A 16584-nucleotide genomic window follows, 5' to 3' on the forward strand; every position below is an offset into this window, starting at 1 on the left:
TGTATAGGCCTATGGCCTGTTTATACTAGAAATCAGCAGTGAAAGTATATGTAAATAATATGTGTTAATATAGAATTAGTTTTTTAATTTTTTAATTTAATAAATAGTATTAAAGTTGATCTTATTCTTTATCTGTGATTAATTATACTCAAATGACTATAGTTTAAAACAGTATTAAACGGCATCTTACATTAATGTTATTTGCTGTTTATTCGAAGTTTATCCTATTCTTTATCACTGTGCTCAAATATACCAAAATGACTATAGTTGAGGACAGTGTTAAACTGGATCGTACATTAATGTTATTTGTTGTATATTGTTAAGTTTATCCTATTCTTTATCACTGTGCTCAAGTATACCAAAATGACTATAGTTGAGAACAGTGTTAAACTGGATCGTACATTAATGTTTTTTGTTGTATATTGTTAAGTTTATCCTATTCTTTATCACTGTTCTCAAGTATACCAAAATGACTATAGTTGAGAACAGTGTTAAACTGGATCGTACATTAATGCTATTTGTTGTATATTATTAAGTTTATCCTATTCTTTATCACTGTGCTTAAGTATACCAAAATGACTATAGTTGAGAACAGTGTTAAACGGGATCGTACATTAATGTTTTTTGTTGTATATTGTTAAGTTTATCCTATTCTTTATCACTGTTCTCAAGTATACCAAAATGACTATAGTTGAGAACAGTGTTAAACTGGATCGTACATTAATGTTTTTTGTTGTATATTGTTAAGTTTATCCTATTCTTTATCACTGTTCTCAAGTATACCAAAATGACTATAGTTGAGAACAGTGGTAAACTGGATCGTACATTAATGCTTTTTGTTGTATATTTTTAAGTTTATCCTATTCTTTATCACTGTGCTCAAGTATACCAAAATGACTATAGTTGAGAACAGTGTTAAACTGGATCGTACATTAATGTTTTTTGTTGTATATTTTTAAGTTTATCCTATTCTTTATCACTGTTCTCAAGTATACCAAAATGACTATAGTTGAGAACAGTGGTAAACTGGATCGTACATTAATGTTATTTGTTGTATATTATTAAGTTTATCCTATTCTTTATCACTGTGCTCAAGTATACCAAAATGACTATAGTTGAGAACAGTGTTAAACGGGATCGTACATTAATGTTATTTGTTGTATATTGTTAAGTTTATCCTATTCTTTATCACTGTGCTCAAGTATACCAAAATGACTATAGTTGAGAACAGTGTTAAACGGGATCATACATTAATGCTATTTGTTGTATATTATAGGGGGTTACCCCGGTGAACTGGTTCACACAATAGCCCATGTATCAGGGGGATTACGACCTATCTGATAGGACAGTGATTAATTCACTATTGGTAATCCTTGGCCACATTGCCAAAAGACATAAAATAAAATAAAATAAATAAAATAAATTATTAAGTTTATCCTATTCTTTATCACTGTGCTCAAGTATACCAAAATGACTATAGTCGAGAACAGTGTTAAACAGGATCGTACATTAATGTTATTTGTTGTATATTATTAAGTTTATCCTATTCTTTATCACTGTTCTCAAGTATACCAAAATGACTATAGTTGAGAACAGAGTTAAACTGGATCGTACATTAATGTTATTTGTTGTATATTGTTAAGTTTATCCTATTCTTTATCACTGTGCTCAAGTATACCAAAATGACTATAGTCGAGAACAGTGTTAAACGGGATCATACATTAATGTTATTTGTTGTATATTATTAAGTTTATCCTATTCTTTATCACTGTGCTTAACTAAAGCAAAATGACTATAGTTTAGAACAGTGTAAACTGGATCGTACATTAATGTTATTTGTTGTATATTATTAAGTTTATCCTATTCTTTATCACTGTGCTCAAGTATACCAAAATGACTATAGTCGAGAACAGTGTTAAACGGGATCGTACATTAATGCTATTTGTTGTATATTATTAAGTTTATCCTATTCTTTATCACTGTGCTCAAGTATACCAAAATGACTATAGTCGAGAACAGTGTTAAACGGGATCATACCGTAATGCTATTTGTTGTATATTATTAAGTTTATCCTATTCTTTATCACTGTGCTTAAGTATACCAAAATGACTATAGTTGAGAACAGTGTTAAACTGGATCGTACATTAATGTTATTTGTTGTATATTATTAAGTTTATCCTATTCTTTATCACTGTGCTCAAGTATACCAAAATGACTATAGTCGAGAACAGTGTTAAACGGGATCGTACATTAATGCTATTTGTTGTATATTATTAAGTTTATCCTATTCTTTATCACTGTGCTCAAGTATACCAAAATGACTATAGTCGAGAACAGTGTTAAACTGGATCGTACATTAATGCTATTTGTTGTATATTATTAAGTTTATCCTATTCTTTATCACTGTGCTCAAGTATACCAAAATGACTATAGTTGAGAACAGTGTTAAACGGGATCGTACATTAATGTTATATGTTGTATATTGTTAAGTTTATCCTATTCTTTATCACTGTGCTCAAGTATACCAAAATGACTATAGTTGAGAACAGTGTTAAACTACATCGTACATTAATGTTATTTGTTGTATATTGTTAAGTTTATCCTCTATTCTTTATCACTGTGCTCAAGTATACCAAAATGACTATAGTTGAGAACAGTGTTAAACGGGATCATACATTAATGTTATTTGTTGTATAATGTTAAGTTTATCCTATTCTTTATCACTGTTCTCAAGTATACCAAAATGACTATAGTTGAGAACAGTGTTAAACTGGATCGTACATTAATGTTTTTTGTTGTATATTGTTAAGTTTATCCTATTCTTTATCACTGTGCTCAAGTATACCAAAATGACTATAGTTGAGAACAGTGTTAAACGGGATCGTACATTAATTTTATCCTTTGCTTTACTGTGCTTTGATTTGATAAGCAAGTTTGGTTGCCCCGCCCCCATATGCTGCCTACTAAATTAGGATTCCCTAGCTTTTCTATAAAAATTGAAGTACCCACAATGCACGTTATACGGAAGGCATAGTCTTGTAAAATACAGACACAATAGTTTTTATCGTATTGTTTTCATTTAAATATCACTAAGATTGTCTTAAACTACAAACAACTAAAATTAGTGAAGGTATGCAAGTGTTTCTAAATATTTATTACTGGTAGTATTAATACAATTTGGATTATATCATTTTCCAGAAAGGTAGAAAAAAACATAAAATAGTTGAGAATTCTCAACTAGCCAGGATGGTATAGGAAATATAGCTCAATCTGGACTAGTCAATAATGGCTTTCTGTGTGTAGAGTTTCTAAAGTGCGCCCTCCTAATTTCTTCACGGTTGATTGGCGTTCAAAGAATGACGTCAGATTATATTTTGAGAAGATAAAATAAAAGAGAAAGTAAACAAAGAAAATGTTGTCAGTCAGCAGAAGCTATCCTGAAATAAACACACATTACTTGGTAAATGAGTAGATGAGAAGGTGTAAAGTAGTTCAGATTATATCAGTAAGTGTTTATCCTTCATTTGAGGCAGTTTGTTTGCCATCACCAATACAGACAAGGCTGAGTAGGCCTAGGCTAGCCTGTGTTGTTAAAAAGGTATGTTGTTATTGTTAATTCATTGGTCTCTCCGTCGTCACGACGGACGTCAAGAGGGAAGAGGTTAATACATACTAGTTTACTCCTGTACATTTTTTGACAACAACAAGGGGTATTCCATAAATGAATAGATTATTACTACAGTACTGTATTAATTAGGCCTACCCTTCTTCTTCAAAATTATTCTTGTGTATATTTTTCTGTCTGCTTTTCTTCTGTTTTGTACTCTCTTCTGTGTGTAAATCATGTCTGTTTTAAAAAAGAAATATGTTATTAGTTCACTATAATTAGGACTTGTAATTACTTTTAAATTAAAATAGACTCCAGACCACATGATGGTACCGTAGACATTATTTAACAGTACATTTTCATTAAAATCTTGAATGAAATTAAAATTAAAATCATACATTCTTGATAATTTAATTATTACATTAATTAATGTATATTTTTATGATTTACAATTACCGTATATATATATTTTTTCTGCCAAACAAAAAGATGTATTTTTTATAAACTCTAAACAGTAATACTTATCACAGGAAAGAAAATAGTCACAGCACGAGGTATAACATTGTTTACATACCTGGCCACCGTAATAAAAATCAGCTGGATTGAAACTTGTTTTTATTATTACTTTAGTTAATATTTTCCAATCTTTAATAATAATAATAATGGAAATTTGTAAAGCGCAAGCATCCGTCTAAAAAAAAGATGCTCACTGCGCTACTGACAACAAGGAACATGAAAAAAGTTACAAATCTTAAAGACAACATACTGTTCATTACAAATACGCTACAAGTTTTCTGGATAAGACATGGTGAATAAGTGATTTTTTAAGCTAGACTTGAATGCATATAAATTATAATACTAGAGAGAAGACTTCTATTATTATTTTATTATGATAATGTATTGTAATGGACAAATGAATCATCAGTAGTACAGTAGTTTTTATATAATAATAATAATAATAATAAATAATAGTAAGATTTATAGAGTGCACATATCCACAAAGTGCTCAAGGTGCTTGTGAAAACCATGAGAAATGCAACCAAGAAACTAAAAACAAAATATTTGCAAAAAAAAAAACAAAAACGGAAAAAAGAACTTTTAACATACAATTGAAACAACTTGTGTGGATATCTGTGTTATTTTTCCAGTTTTTCAATCAATGCATTTAATAATTAATAAAATTGTAGATATATTGTATAGCGCCTAAAAACCCTCCTGAACAGTAAGTGCCATGGCCGTTTATTTGAATACGCTGTAAATATGGTAGGTACTAGCATGTGAAAAATTACTGTATAATTTACTAACTGCTATTTTTAGTAATTTACACATTGTTGTTAAAATGTTCATCTCCAAATTTAATAACTGTTTTTACAATTATTAAATATTATTTAACAAATAATTTGAAACGAAAATTATATATGATTTATGAATCTCCTGCCATTTTGCTTTTGTACTTTTTTTGTAACCGCCATCCAAGGTCCAAAAATATATAAAAAATCATTTCAAATAACATCTGCTAACATCTGCTTTTGGAATTTGACTTTAAAAATGAGATTTAAATTTTAATCAGATTATGACAATTTATGTATTATTTCCTTCCTGCTATGTTTGTATTGCCTTTGATGTGATTCCATTCCAGACATCTGTAGCCAGCAATTACTACTAGTGTATTGTCTTTGTCCACATTCTTATTGTCATAATCTGTAGACCTTGCAATGTTTATTACTTACACAATGGACCTATAATTAATAATAGGTCCATGCTTACACACCATAGAGTTCTATGCTTACACACACACAGTGAAATACATGTTTATTTCATTAATCCCAAACTGTCCATCACAAGTTCCTTTGCAAGTTCGTCTTTTCTGTAAATTTGTTTGTCTTTTGAAAATGTTACATACAATGTTATGAAAATAATAAATAAATATTGGTGTTAAATTGAGAGTAAAGCTGTGTTCCAAACTTTAACTGATAATTAACTATATAGGCTTAAAAATTAACTCCATAGTTAACTGAAATAGTACCTGTGGAAACAGGGTACATTCAAGAAAAATGAACTAATAATTATCTCATTCAAATCATATAATTATCTGATAATGAAATCATTTTTTACCTTTGACCTGACAAATTGTTGTTCATTGGCCACTTTATTCAATAATGACATAAACATGCTAATCTAATTGGTTAAAACATTATTACTAATTAGCAATAATTTTGTTTATGGCTAGCTAGCTGCAGAAACACTGCCTAAAGATGTTTTTTAGTGGTAGGCTATAAAGTATAACTGACGTTTAAACGTTCCCTCCCTAAACATAAACATCAAGTACAGAATTTCTAGCCAAAAATTAGATATTTTCCAAAAGAAATTTAATTTATGCAAACTAGAGTACTAAGGGTCTGTTTCTCCTAAACATAAAAAAACGGTTTTTAAGAAACCGGTTTTATAGTAATTTGTTGTAATAAGACCATTTATTTAAAAAAAAATTATTTATAGAGAGTTAGACAAATGAACTTAGATACATTTGAGACCACAATTGAGTTGCAGCAAAGAAATTATTAATTTTTAAACGTTTTTGTGAGACCGCAATCAATTGGGTTTTTAAAACCTTTTTTTTCCAATCAGAAATCCATTTTTAGTTTGGCCAGTAGTGCCATTTATAGTTCTAGAAAAAAAATAGATTGACGAAAAACAGTTTTAATTATTCTAGGTAAAATATTGTTATATTCCATTTGTTTCACATTTTTAAACTAAAGCACACATTCATTCAGTTGCAAGCCTCTAGAAACAAAAGAAGGCCAATATCCTATCATTATATTGTTTTTAGTTTCTAACTGTATTATTTTGTTGTTAAAATTTTATAACCACAATTTTTTTTCCAGATCGTAGTGTACCTTTCACTTGTTAAAACAACAAATTGTTTCACCGAAAACAGGAAACTGTAAAACCAGTTAATGTACAGTATATCACTGCATCAGATGTTCTCGATTAAATTCTGGAAAAAATATTGCTCATTTCATCGAAAAACCGGAATCTATTGTGGTTTTTTAAAACCCTATTTATATACTGTAAAGACCCCCACAACTCCTTAAACTGTTTAATGCAGCTATACAGTACAAATAAAATAAACTCTATGTTATATTTATAACAAATAACCATTTATTTTCACAGAACTTAATTTAAATTAAGGGTGTGAAATTTTATAAACATTTTGATTACCAATATTGATTAAGTCTAGCTTCGCCTTTAAATAATTATTAAATGTTTCTTTCTTTCACACTAAACACACAAAAATGATTCATATTTAAAATAAGAAAATTAGGGAAAGCTAAAAATGGTTGTTACTAAAGTTATAGCTACATTCTTACTGGTACTAAACTGTCTTTTTTAATTGAAGAATGAATTAATTGAAAATAATTAAAATAGATTGTAGTTACATGGTACCCTGTTATTTTAAATTTTGCTGGGTTGAACAATGTGACAAAATACATTGTGTCTTTGCATTGTCATTGTGAATACATTGAATCATGGAGAAATTCCATTATGCCACTTTTCCAAACAGTAATTGTGAAATAAGCTTTGTTTTCAAACCATTTATTAATATACAACATTTTGACAATAATAATTTACAATCAATTTCAGTAATATAATGAACTATGCAAATTTGAATTGTTAAATTTGTACAAAAAATGGAAAAGACCAACTAACTGTATTATACTATAGTCTATTTCATGAGTACAATTTAAGTACAATACTTAGATAGGAAAATGGAACTCTGTTCAGGCACAGTAGGGCCTTATGAACATCTCTCACGGATGACCATTGTAGTAGTGTACAGTGTAATGTAGGTAAAATGTCTCTTTCATAGACTACCAATACCATTGTTTTTGTATTGTGTAATATAATGTATTGCACATAAAAAGAAGAATGTGAAGTATAGAACTATATATTATTTATTTTTACCTATGTTTCATTGAATTTCAGATCTTACTGTAGAATGTCTCGGCTTCAGTTTAACACCGGTTCTGTGAACTTTGACATGGACTATGATGATGAACCAACATTTCAATATGAGGCTGGTAGTGTCCAATCAGAGTCTACAACATCAATTGCCAGTTCTGAGACAACGTCTGAAGATGACATCCTTAACGAGGACATTTTACACAGCCTTCAAAACACACGCGGAAATCTGTGGGGAGGGTTTGATGTTAAGAGATTTTCCAATAGGTCCGATTTTGAATATAAAATTAAACTTGGCCGATTTTGGAAACTTTTAGGAAACTTATTTGTCCGTGTAAACGTTGGAGTTGTTGTGTTAATTGTCAGTTTTTGTTTACCAGTGACGTTAATGGGACTATCTATGTTTTATATTAAACCTGTTCCGCATTTTGACATTTCGCTCGATGCGTTTGAAATCCCTAATCATGTGACTTCAATTCGACAAGAATCGTTAAATTTAGCACGAAAAGAGATGATAGCCGGATTAACACTAGAGAGTAATAAAGCAAAAAGAAGCATAGGAGGAAGTGCAATAGATAGAATAGCAAATAGACGATTGCGGAGGAAAGTTGATGAGGCTACATTCCCACCACGAAATTCCATGTGGCGTATGGAAGTTGTGTTCGTCGCGCAAGGAGATAATAATTTAAACATTTTTACAGAAGAAAGACTTGAAACAATACATGAAATTGAAATGAAGATTATGAACCATAAAGATTTTAGTAGATTTTGCTCCAGATCAATGTCTTCTAGAAATGACCCTGCTCTAGCTAAGTACCACTACTGTTCACCTTTGAACTCTCTGATGACTTATTTTTACCCCAGTAAAATTGGAAACAATGTAAGTTTACCATAATATTAATTGATGAGAAATTGTGGATAGGCCTTAATTTTCTAATACTCACACTAAATTATAATGAATCGTCCCGGCCGACTGTGGTTAAAAGCCCTGATAATATGTTCCTGACTTCAAACAACCAAAAACAGATTTAACGTTTTGTGGTGTATGGATCAGTGATTCTAGGTATAATAAACATCATTTAGAAAATTTCAAGTAATTCCAAAAATTGAGATTGGTAAAAAAGCATGAGATTTTACAGTATGTGTGTGGCATGGGAGCTTGCGGTTAGGTCTCACGGCAGATGCGTGGGCCTCCGGCTTGACGTGTATGGCGATGTGTGATGCTTGATCGCTGTCATAATGAAAATCACTTACTACTACTGTATACTAATCATTTGCTATTTGATGTATCAACACTTCACTTTTAATGCTATCATGAAATTGAAATCTTCTTTACTGTCAATTTTATCTGGAAACTATACCCATATAAAGTCATCAATAAACAAAAAATTATATGGTTAATTAAAGACCTGTCGTTGAGTAACTTTCTTGGCCCTATGTTGTTGATTGTCTTTTCGTTTCATAGTACAACTCTATTTTAAATTTAATTATTTGAAATACAATAAAATACTAATTATTGTGTTGTTGATTCATGATTTTCATTGCAGATCAGGTATGATGGTATGGGAAATGAACTTGCCAACATAGATGGAGCGCTTGAAATGGCGATGTCGAGCGAGAACGTGTACTATTATGTTGATCAAAATATGAATAGTACAAACAAACAAAGCTCACTTTTACGGACTGAGGTAAGCAAACAAACTGTAAACTTTATCACGGTGTTTTTTAAAATGTCGTCATTATTTACAACTGTTGTATGTAAAATCTAGAAGCTGACAGACAATTTTACCCTTTACCTGCTATTAAAAACCGTTTATACTATAATATCTCATTTTTCTTCTTTTGATCAACAAATTGCCCAATGTTATTGTTATTTTGTGTGTCAACATGTTAGGTCAACCGTTACTAATCCATCCATGACGTAAACCATAAAATTAGCAACAGTTTTTTGTTCACAATTTCCTTATTTAATCTACAAATTTCCAAATATATATATTGAATACAATTGAAATTGCAGTCCCCCAGTTGCCAACAATTTTTGGACCAGCTCATGGGTGTCCAGTATTTTGAGAGTTTGCTTTCTGTGTAGGCTACTGAAAGTAGGACTTTTCTACTCGTACAGTACAGTAGCGAAGCTGTAGCTTTGTAGTTAACATTCAGTTCATTTCATTATTTCTTTGGTCTATCTAAGTATATACATAACAAAAAGAAACTGAAATTGGGGAGACCAGGGTCAACCTAAGTGAACTTAATCACTGTAGCTGAGCCGGTTGACCCAACCCCAGTCAGTTTACACAGAAAGGACATAAAGACAAAATACAGTTATTCTTGCCTTCCAATCCCAAGGTCCAAAGTTCAAGCCTGGCCTAGTACCACAACTCTATAAACTTCACTCCCTAAACCATATTTGAAACTTTATTAGCATAATCATAGAGATAGGCATAATAAATTACAAAATAGTTTATTCACCCTGTAATTGGCAAGTTACTCATTATTGGATGAAAATAAAACCACAAAAAAAGAGTACTTCTATTCATGAAATGTGAAGGTTACAGTGGCTGGAGCTCAATTTAGAACAAAAAAAACCAACAATTTGAATAAAAATATATTTAAACTCGGCAGAAGGAAATAAGAAGCATTGGAAAGTGCTATTTGCTCGCTACTACTATGAAATGCCCGTAGTTACTATGGAAAATTGGACGACGTGTACAGAAATGGAAATAAATTTGGCCTACAGTAAATTTGTAGTAAACCCTGGTAAAACGTGATTATTATAATAAAATCAACAACAAACAAAATGTGCTCATAGCCAATAAGGATGGAGCTTTGATGAGCCATTAGTATTACGAAAAGTGAAGACTACAGTGAAAAGCTAAGAACTCTGCGTTTGACAGTATCCAAATAACGAATGACATAATTCATGATAGGTGTGTTATTATACAGATATTGCCTGTTTAGAGGTGATTTCACATTCCAGAGGGACTGATATTTTGCTCGAGGAAATATATTTCCCAAAGCATATATAGTCATGTGATGCAGTTTCAACCAATTACGTTCACGTATTAACATAGGCTATGTATAAAACAAAAATGTGAAAATATAACAAAATTATCATCTTTCACCAAATGATTCCACATCTTGTATAGATCCCATGAATTAATCAAAATCATAAAAACTATTAACTACTGTATTTAAGTGTTTTTTTTCTTAATTAGTACATTGCTCTCCAAAAATGTTAGTTTTGATCAACTACCATTTTGAATATTATTTATTATACGCCAAGCAAAAAAATATTTTTTTGTCCACAGCGAAATTTTATATAACATCAAGCTACTATTGTGCAGTTATTTTAATATGACTAACAACCATCCAATCAAATGACCAGTATCTAGATTGTGTGTTGATAGATAATACCTTGGAGGTGTAATGCAATGAATACATCAAAGGAGGCAAGCTAGTTGAATCTCCTTCTTTTTTATACCTCCATGATAATACATACTTAGAGGAAACAGTTTTACATTAAATATTTAATTTTCAAGGAACAATAGCTTAAATTTTGTGGCTTAAGTTGGATTACCCAATTTTATTGAATTGGTGAAGGAACAAAGTCGAGTAAATTATTATCACATTCAGGATTTTAGGATTGTCTACTATTTCCATCAGCACTAATAGTCATTACAAGGAAATTCTTTTTTTACACATAGCCTGCAGGTGATATTTAGAGTGACACTATTAATCAATGTGTATACCTGTTATTGTATTCAATACAAAAACTACACAGTTTAAAGTATACCATTATCAGTGTTCTCCCCAGGATTCATATCAAGCGTCACGCTTCGGGGGGGGGGGGGGGGGGGGTCATTCCGACACTAAGTACTTGAGTCATAACGGCGTTATGCTCTGTCTATCTAACAATATCAAACGAGATTGACAAAAAAGTGTGATGTGCCCAAATATAGTAGTGATATGACATTAAACACATGTCTATTATATGGGCACATCACATTGTTTTGTCACTTAAAGTTTGATAGTGTAGACAGAGCTTTGTTATATCAAATTATAGACATTTCTACACTAGAACTAGTTTGACAAAAAATTATGATGTGCCGAAATATGGTAGTAAATTGCCCAAATATGGTAGTGATATGACATCATCATGTCCATATATGGGCACATCACATTTTGTTGTCACATAACGTTTGATAGTGCAGACAGAGCTTAAGAAGCAAGGTGTGGCTGTAGTGGGTGTGGTCATGGGTGTGGTCGTTGGCTGCTATGTTACCACACTATAATAACTATGGTCCTGTTTTTGCTGCTGCGAAAAATAACCGGTTATTAACCGTGTGAATAAATTAACCCCAATTTCTTAGCAGTAGAAACAGGACAAATTTTCAGTAACCAGTTAAATTGTGTTAGAAAACCATTTAACCAGTTATTACTGTGCAAATTATATTTGATTGACAGTCGCTGGACTTGACTCAGCTACACTGTAGTAACGTTTGAATTGGCTGCCAGTGCCCATTGCATTTTAGGTATTAATAACGATATTCATCAACGAACACCCACTGATTTAAACGGTTATTTTATGACCACAAATTTAGCAGAGATGCAGTTGATATAAAATAATTGTTAAAGCAATTTTGAAATTATTCTATGCAGCAGAAACACTACCCTATTTGTTTGTGGAGTGTGATATATTTATAAGGAAATAGTTAAAAAGTAACTATTGATGATCTAGAGACTGTATATAGCCAGTAAACATATTCTTCACATAGACCAAAGCCACATCCTAAAATAATGTGTAAACAATTTTCACCCTTACTGTAATACACAATATAGAATAGACAATAAATAACAAAATCGATTGTGTGGAGTAGTAATATTCATTTTAATTATTGATGTTATTTTCTGAACTACTGTGTGCTTGAAATATTTATTATCTTCATTATACTATATTTATGAGCACGCAAACAAATACAGTGCTGTTAATAAAGTACTGTATGTAGTAAAGTCTGGTTATTGTATTGATTCTATCCAATGATGTTAACTGGTATATCGCCTGTCATAAATAAAAGCAAACTTTACAGATTTTATATTGTAAAAAAATAGAATATTTTGCTAAAGTCTATGGATATATTGATTTCTCAGTAAAATTTGAAAAAATAATTGTTCTCTAGTGGAGTTTTGAACCCATAAACGCCAGAGAATACCAAGTTTAGCTAGCTCAGCTAGGTTTAATGTTTTCATGCCTTATTCCATGATGAAAAATCAGTATATAGTGTTTGAATCTCTTACTGTTGACAGAAACAATGTACGACACAGATTAACTTAATGTACAGTACATGCAAGACTCTGTAGGCTAGCCAATGTCCTTTGTTGTCCGTGTTAAACTTCCTTTCACAATGCTCAATAACATTACCGTATTTTAATAAGTAAACATGTCAGAGCTTCTATTCAATAATGAATACAAATCATATTATTTATTTTCTGTTCTAACATGGACTTGTATTCAATTAATCTGCTGCTTTCATGTTTAATCAATGTTGAAAGCTAGATTGGAGGCAAGGCCAATAAAAATACATCGTTTTGATTTTCGCTGTCACCACGCACACTACAGGTTGAATTTTAAATCACCAGCCTTTAAATTAAATTAAAGGATATTATCCGATAATTAAAAGAAAATTTCTAAAAAAGCTACAGTGATAACAGAACAATAGAAATTTTACTAAACAGAAATACTGAACAACACTATGTATCAAATGGTACACATTAATCAATGGTTTTATAACATTTAGCTACTAAAGCAGCAAGCCCAGTGTGATATTGGCAACAAATTCCATCTTGGGAGACCTTTAAGATATTTTTATATATAAAATATAAGATTAACATTAATATCAAGGTATTATCAGCTTAAAAAAAACTAATAAATTCTCTATTACTATAACATTTACTTATTATTTTCCGAAAAGGTGTTATTTGGCAAGCCTATAGGTCAATCATGGGAGTCAAGCTTAAGCGGTGATGAGCAGAGCGCTGAATTTCACAAATTTGTTATCACCTATATTGATTTATTGGAGGAACAGTCAACAGAGTGAGTATATAAAGATTTTTGTAGAATTATTCATTTATACGCATCTTAGCATCCCCATGTGTCACATACTGAATTACTTGGAAAAATAAAAATGTACACACATTTTTCCTTAAATTGATAATTCAAAGTAACCTTCAAACAAAAAGAAAACTTCAACAGTGAACAAACGCAAAAAAATGTTATGTCACTGTGTTTACCAGCAAAAAAAAGTATCATCATTTTGCCGATTCCTGCACAATACATACATGTAGTGTCATTTCCGGGCCAACTAGACTAGTGGGAAGTGTCATTTTTCATGAATTTTATGTGCGAGAGTACCATTTCCAACTATCGGGCATCTAGGGGTTTCATTTACCTAAATTTGCTTTGCCATAGGCCCCACCATGGGCAACCTATGGCTCAAATAATTAGCGACGTATCTCTCCCCCGCCCCCCCCCCCCCTTATTTCAAAAACCTGGATCATCCCCTGCCCACTCACATTGAAAAGTATGTTTTTTTATTAAAAAAGAAATGCATTATTCGTCTATAGTTGACAATATCCTTTCTTTCTACATAAGAAGCATTAACATATTACAGGTAATACAAATGTAATATTCACAGTTTTAATTAATTCATGAGTACAAGAGTTTCTAATCCCCAACAACATGACATTTACCAGTAATAACATAATGGTCATGGCCATTGTCTATAGTAATTATGCACACTAGTGTACATACTGTTATGGCTCTTTGCAATTAAAATAATTGATAAATCTACTTGGTTCCTACTGTAGCCAATGGCCAGTTGAGCTTTATTGTGGCCAAAATTTATTGTGAAAAACATTTATTTTGAAAAACATTCATTGTGAAAATATTCATTGTCAAAACATACATTGTGAAAACATTCATTGTGAAAATCTGATGGTATCCTGCTTTGAACTCAACCTGAAGAATTTCCCTAAAACTTTTTCATTTTTCTAACAACTTCCTGTTTACTTCATTGTATATAAATGATTATTCTTGAACTTATTAAGGATGCAATTCAATAATCATAATATTAATTTAATTATAAAAAAATATTGTTTTGGGGCCAGAAAAATAAATTTTAAAAGATAATTAAGTCAAACATTTTTTTCGGGTTGTAATTGAATTACTGAACCTTTTGGGCAACTCTTCACTTGTTACTTCTTGGAGTCCAAATTGTTCAAACAATTTGCCAGCTCAAGATTAAAAAATGTCTTTGTTTTGACATCATCCTAAATCAAGTTTTTAAAGGGCAACACCAGATTCAAATGTTTGTTTTGATATAAGAATTTTTTATAGCCATGTACATACAATTACACATGTGGATGATAAATGAATGAAAAGATTACTATCATCTCATGGTATGCCTTCATATACCATCGGTTCGCATCTTCGCTTTCCGAGGATGATTATTATACTGTACATTAAAAAAAAATGTTACTTTTAAGTTTTACAATACATAACAAAATTTTCCACAGCAAAGTAAAAGTCCTGTATGGAGGAACAGAAATATTTGACTATGAGGTGCAGTCATCGCTACATCATGATCTTCTCCTTAGCATCATTACACTAGTGCTCATCATTATTGTATTGCTCATCCTAACATCATTCTCTCTTTGGTTGACTGTATGGGGCATGCTGAGCGTACTCTTGAGCTTCTGTTGGGCTTTCTCAATTTATCGTATGGTCTTTCTGAAAACCGCCCTAGGAATGCTCAACGCTGTGTCGGTTTTTGTTGTCATTGGCATCGGTAAGTTTTATAAATACTGTACTTACAGTGCTACAACTTTTATTCATTCATACACATTTATTCAGTTATAACAATATTAACTGGGGCCCGCACTAGAAGCAAATTAGGCTTGTCTCATGAGGGCCCCGACATTACATGTATAATACATAAAAATATTATAAAACAGTAAACAATAAAATATATAGAGATATAATATTGGCTAAAAGGTAGCATTTTACAGATATGAAAGATATGAATAAAAAATTACCCTATTTTAAACATTTTTTTCATTTTCCAAATTCAAACCAGACAGACAGGACATTTAATAATTTATTGTATTAGGAGAGTACTTTTACCCTTGAACTTGTACATAACACTCTACCTTGACTTAGTTATATTGTCCACTACTCTACTACCTTGGAATGTCCATTATTGTCCAATTGAATTACAGTTCTTAGAAGGTTTATCATAAATGATCACACCGATTATATCCTATCTACTCTGAAAAGACAATTCAGATTAATTTGAAGTGACACTACAACTTTTAAATCAATGTTGACAACCCTATAATTTACCTTGTAATGATTCTTTATGTATGACCTCGTTATTATAAAGATTTGTGTTCTGGTGTGTAAACAACACTGTCAGAAATTCAACCTGGTTTCTTTTATAGAGTTAATAAAAGGAATTACAATGTACTGTTTATTGTACATTGTAATTCTCTTTATTTCACAATTGTTGGTATGATATCACTAGGCCTCCTAAATAGACACTTCTATACAAATGTTCTAAAAATAACTTTACTGTTGGCATGGAGTGTGCCTGTATTCTAAAATGATTCTTGTAAACAAATTGTAAGAATTCATTTCTATAAAATATTATTCTCACTATCATTCTTGAAATATTTAATCTAAAATATATAATATACATTAAAACTAAATATTTGTCTTGTTTTTTTATATGTTTGTTCAAAAAATAATATTAATTATTATTATAAATCAGTTTAGAAATTGTTGATCAAGCCCTGTGGCCATCTTTTAGGGAACTTTTCCATAAGATCCACCTTCACTGCCATCTAGTACGCCCTCTAGCCTTCTACTGTAATCACCTCTCTGGTGTGATCACACCATTTTAGGTCATTTTAAGCCATCTTATGGGTTTGTATAAAGGTTGATAACCATGTACATTTGACTT

General features: G+C 31.0%; 1 protein-coding gene across 3 annotated transcripts in view; it reads left to right on the forward strand.

Moving 5' to 3' along the window:
- Positions 1-3398: 3398 nt before the first annotated feature.
- The window catches only part of LOC140044855 (protein dispatched homolog 3-like), a 29633-nt gene continuing 16447 nt past the window's right edge, over positions 3399-16584 (forward strand). For 2 of the 3 annotated variants that reach the window (XM_072089541.1, XM_072089543.1), the window contains exons 1-5: positions 3399-3598; positions 7592-8447; positions 9115-9255; positions 13537-13658; positions 15140-15411. In XM_072089541.1, coding sequence (XP_071945642.1) covers positions 7605-8447; positions 9115-9255; positions 13537-13658; positions 15140-15411 — 1378 coding nt within the window. In that variant the 5' untranslated portion in view covers positions 3399-3598; positions 7592-7604. The remainder of the gene's footprint in view (positions 3599-7591; positions 8448-9114; positions 9256-13536; positions 13659-15139; positions 15412-16584) is intronic. The other variant, XM_072089542.1, reaches the window with a different exon arrangement.

The sequence above is a fragment of the Antedon mediterranea genome, chromosome 3 (genome assembly GCF_964355755.1).
Source record: "Antedon mediterranea chromosome 3, ecAntMedi1.1, whole genome shotgun sequence".
NCBI classification, from domain to species: domain Eukaryota; kingdom Metazoa; phylum Echinodermata; class Crinoidea; order Comatulida; family Antedonidae; genus Antedon; species Antedon mediterranea.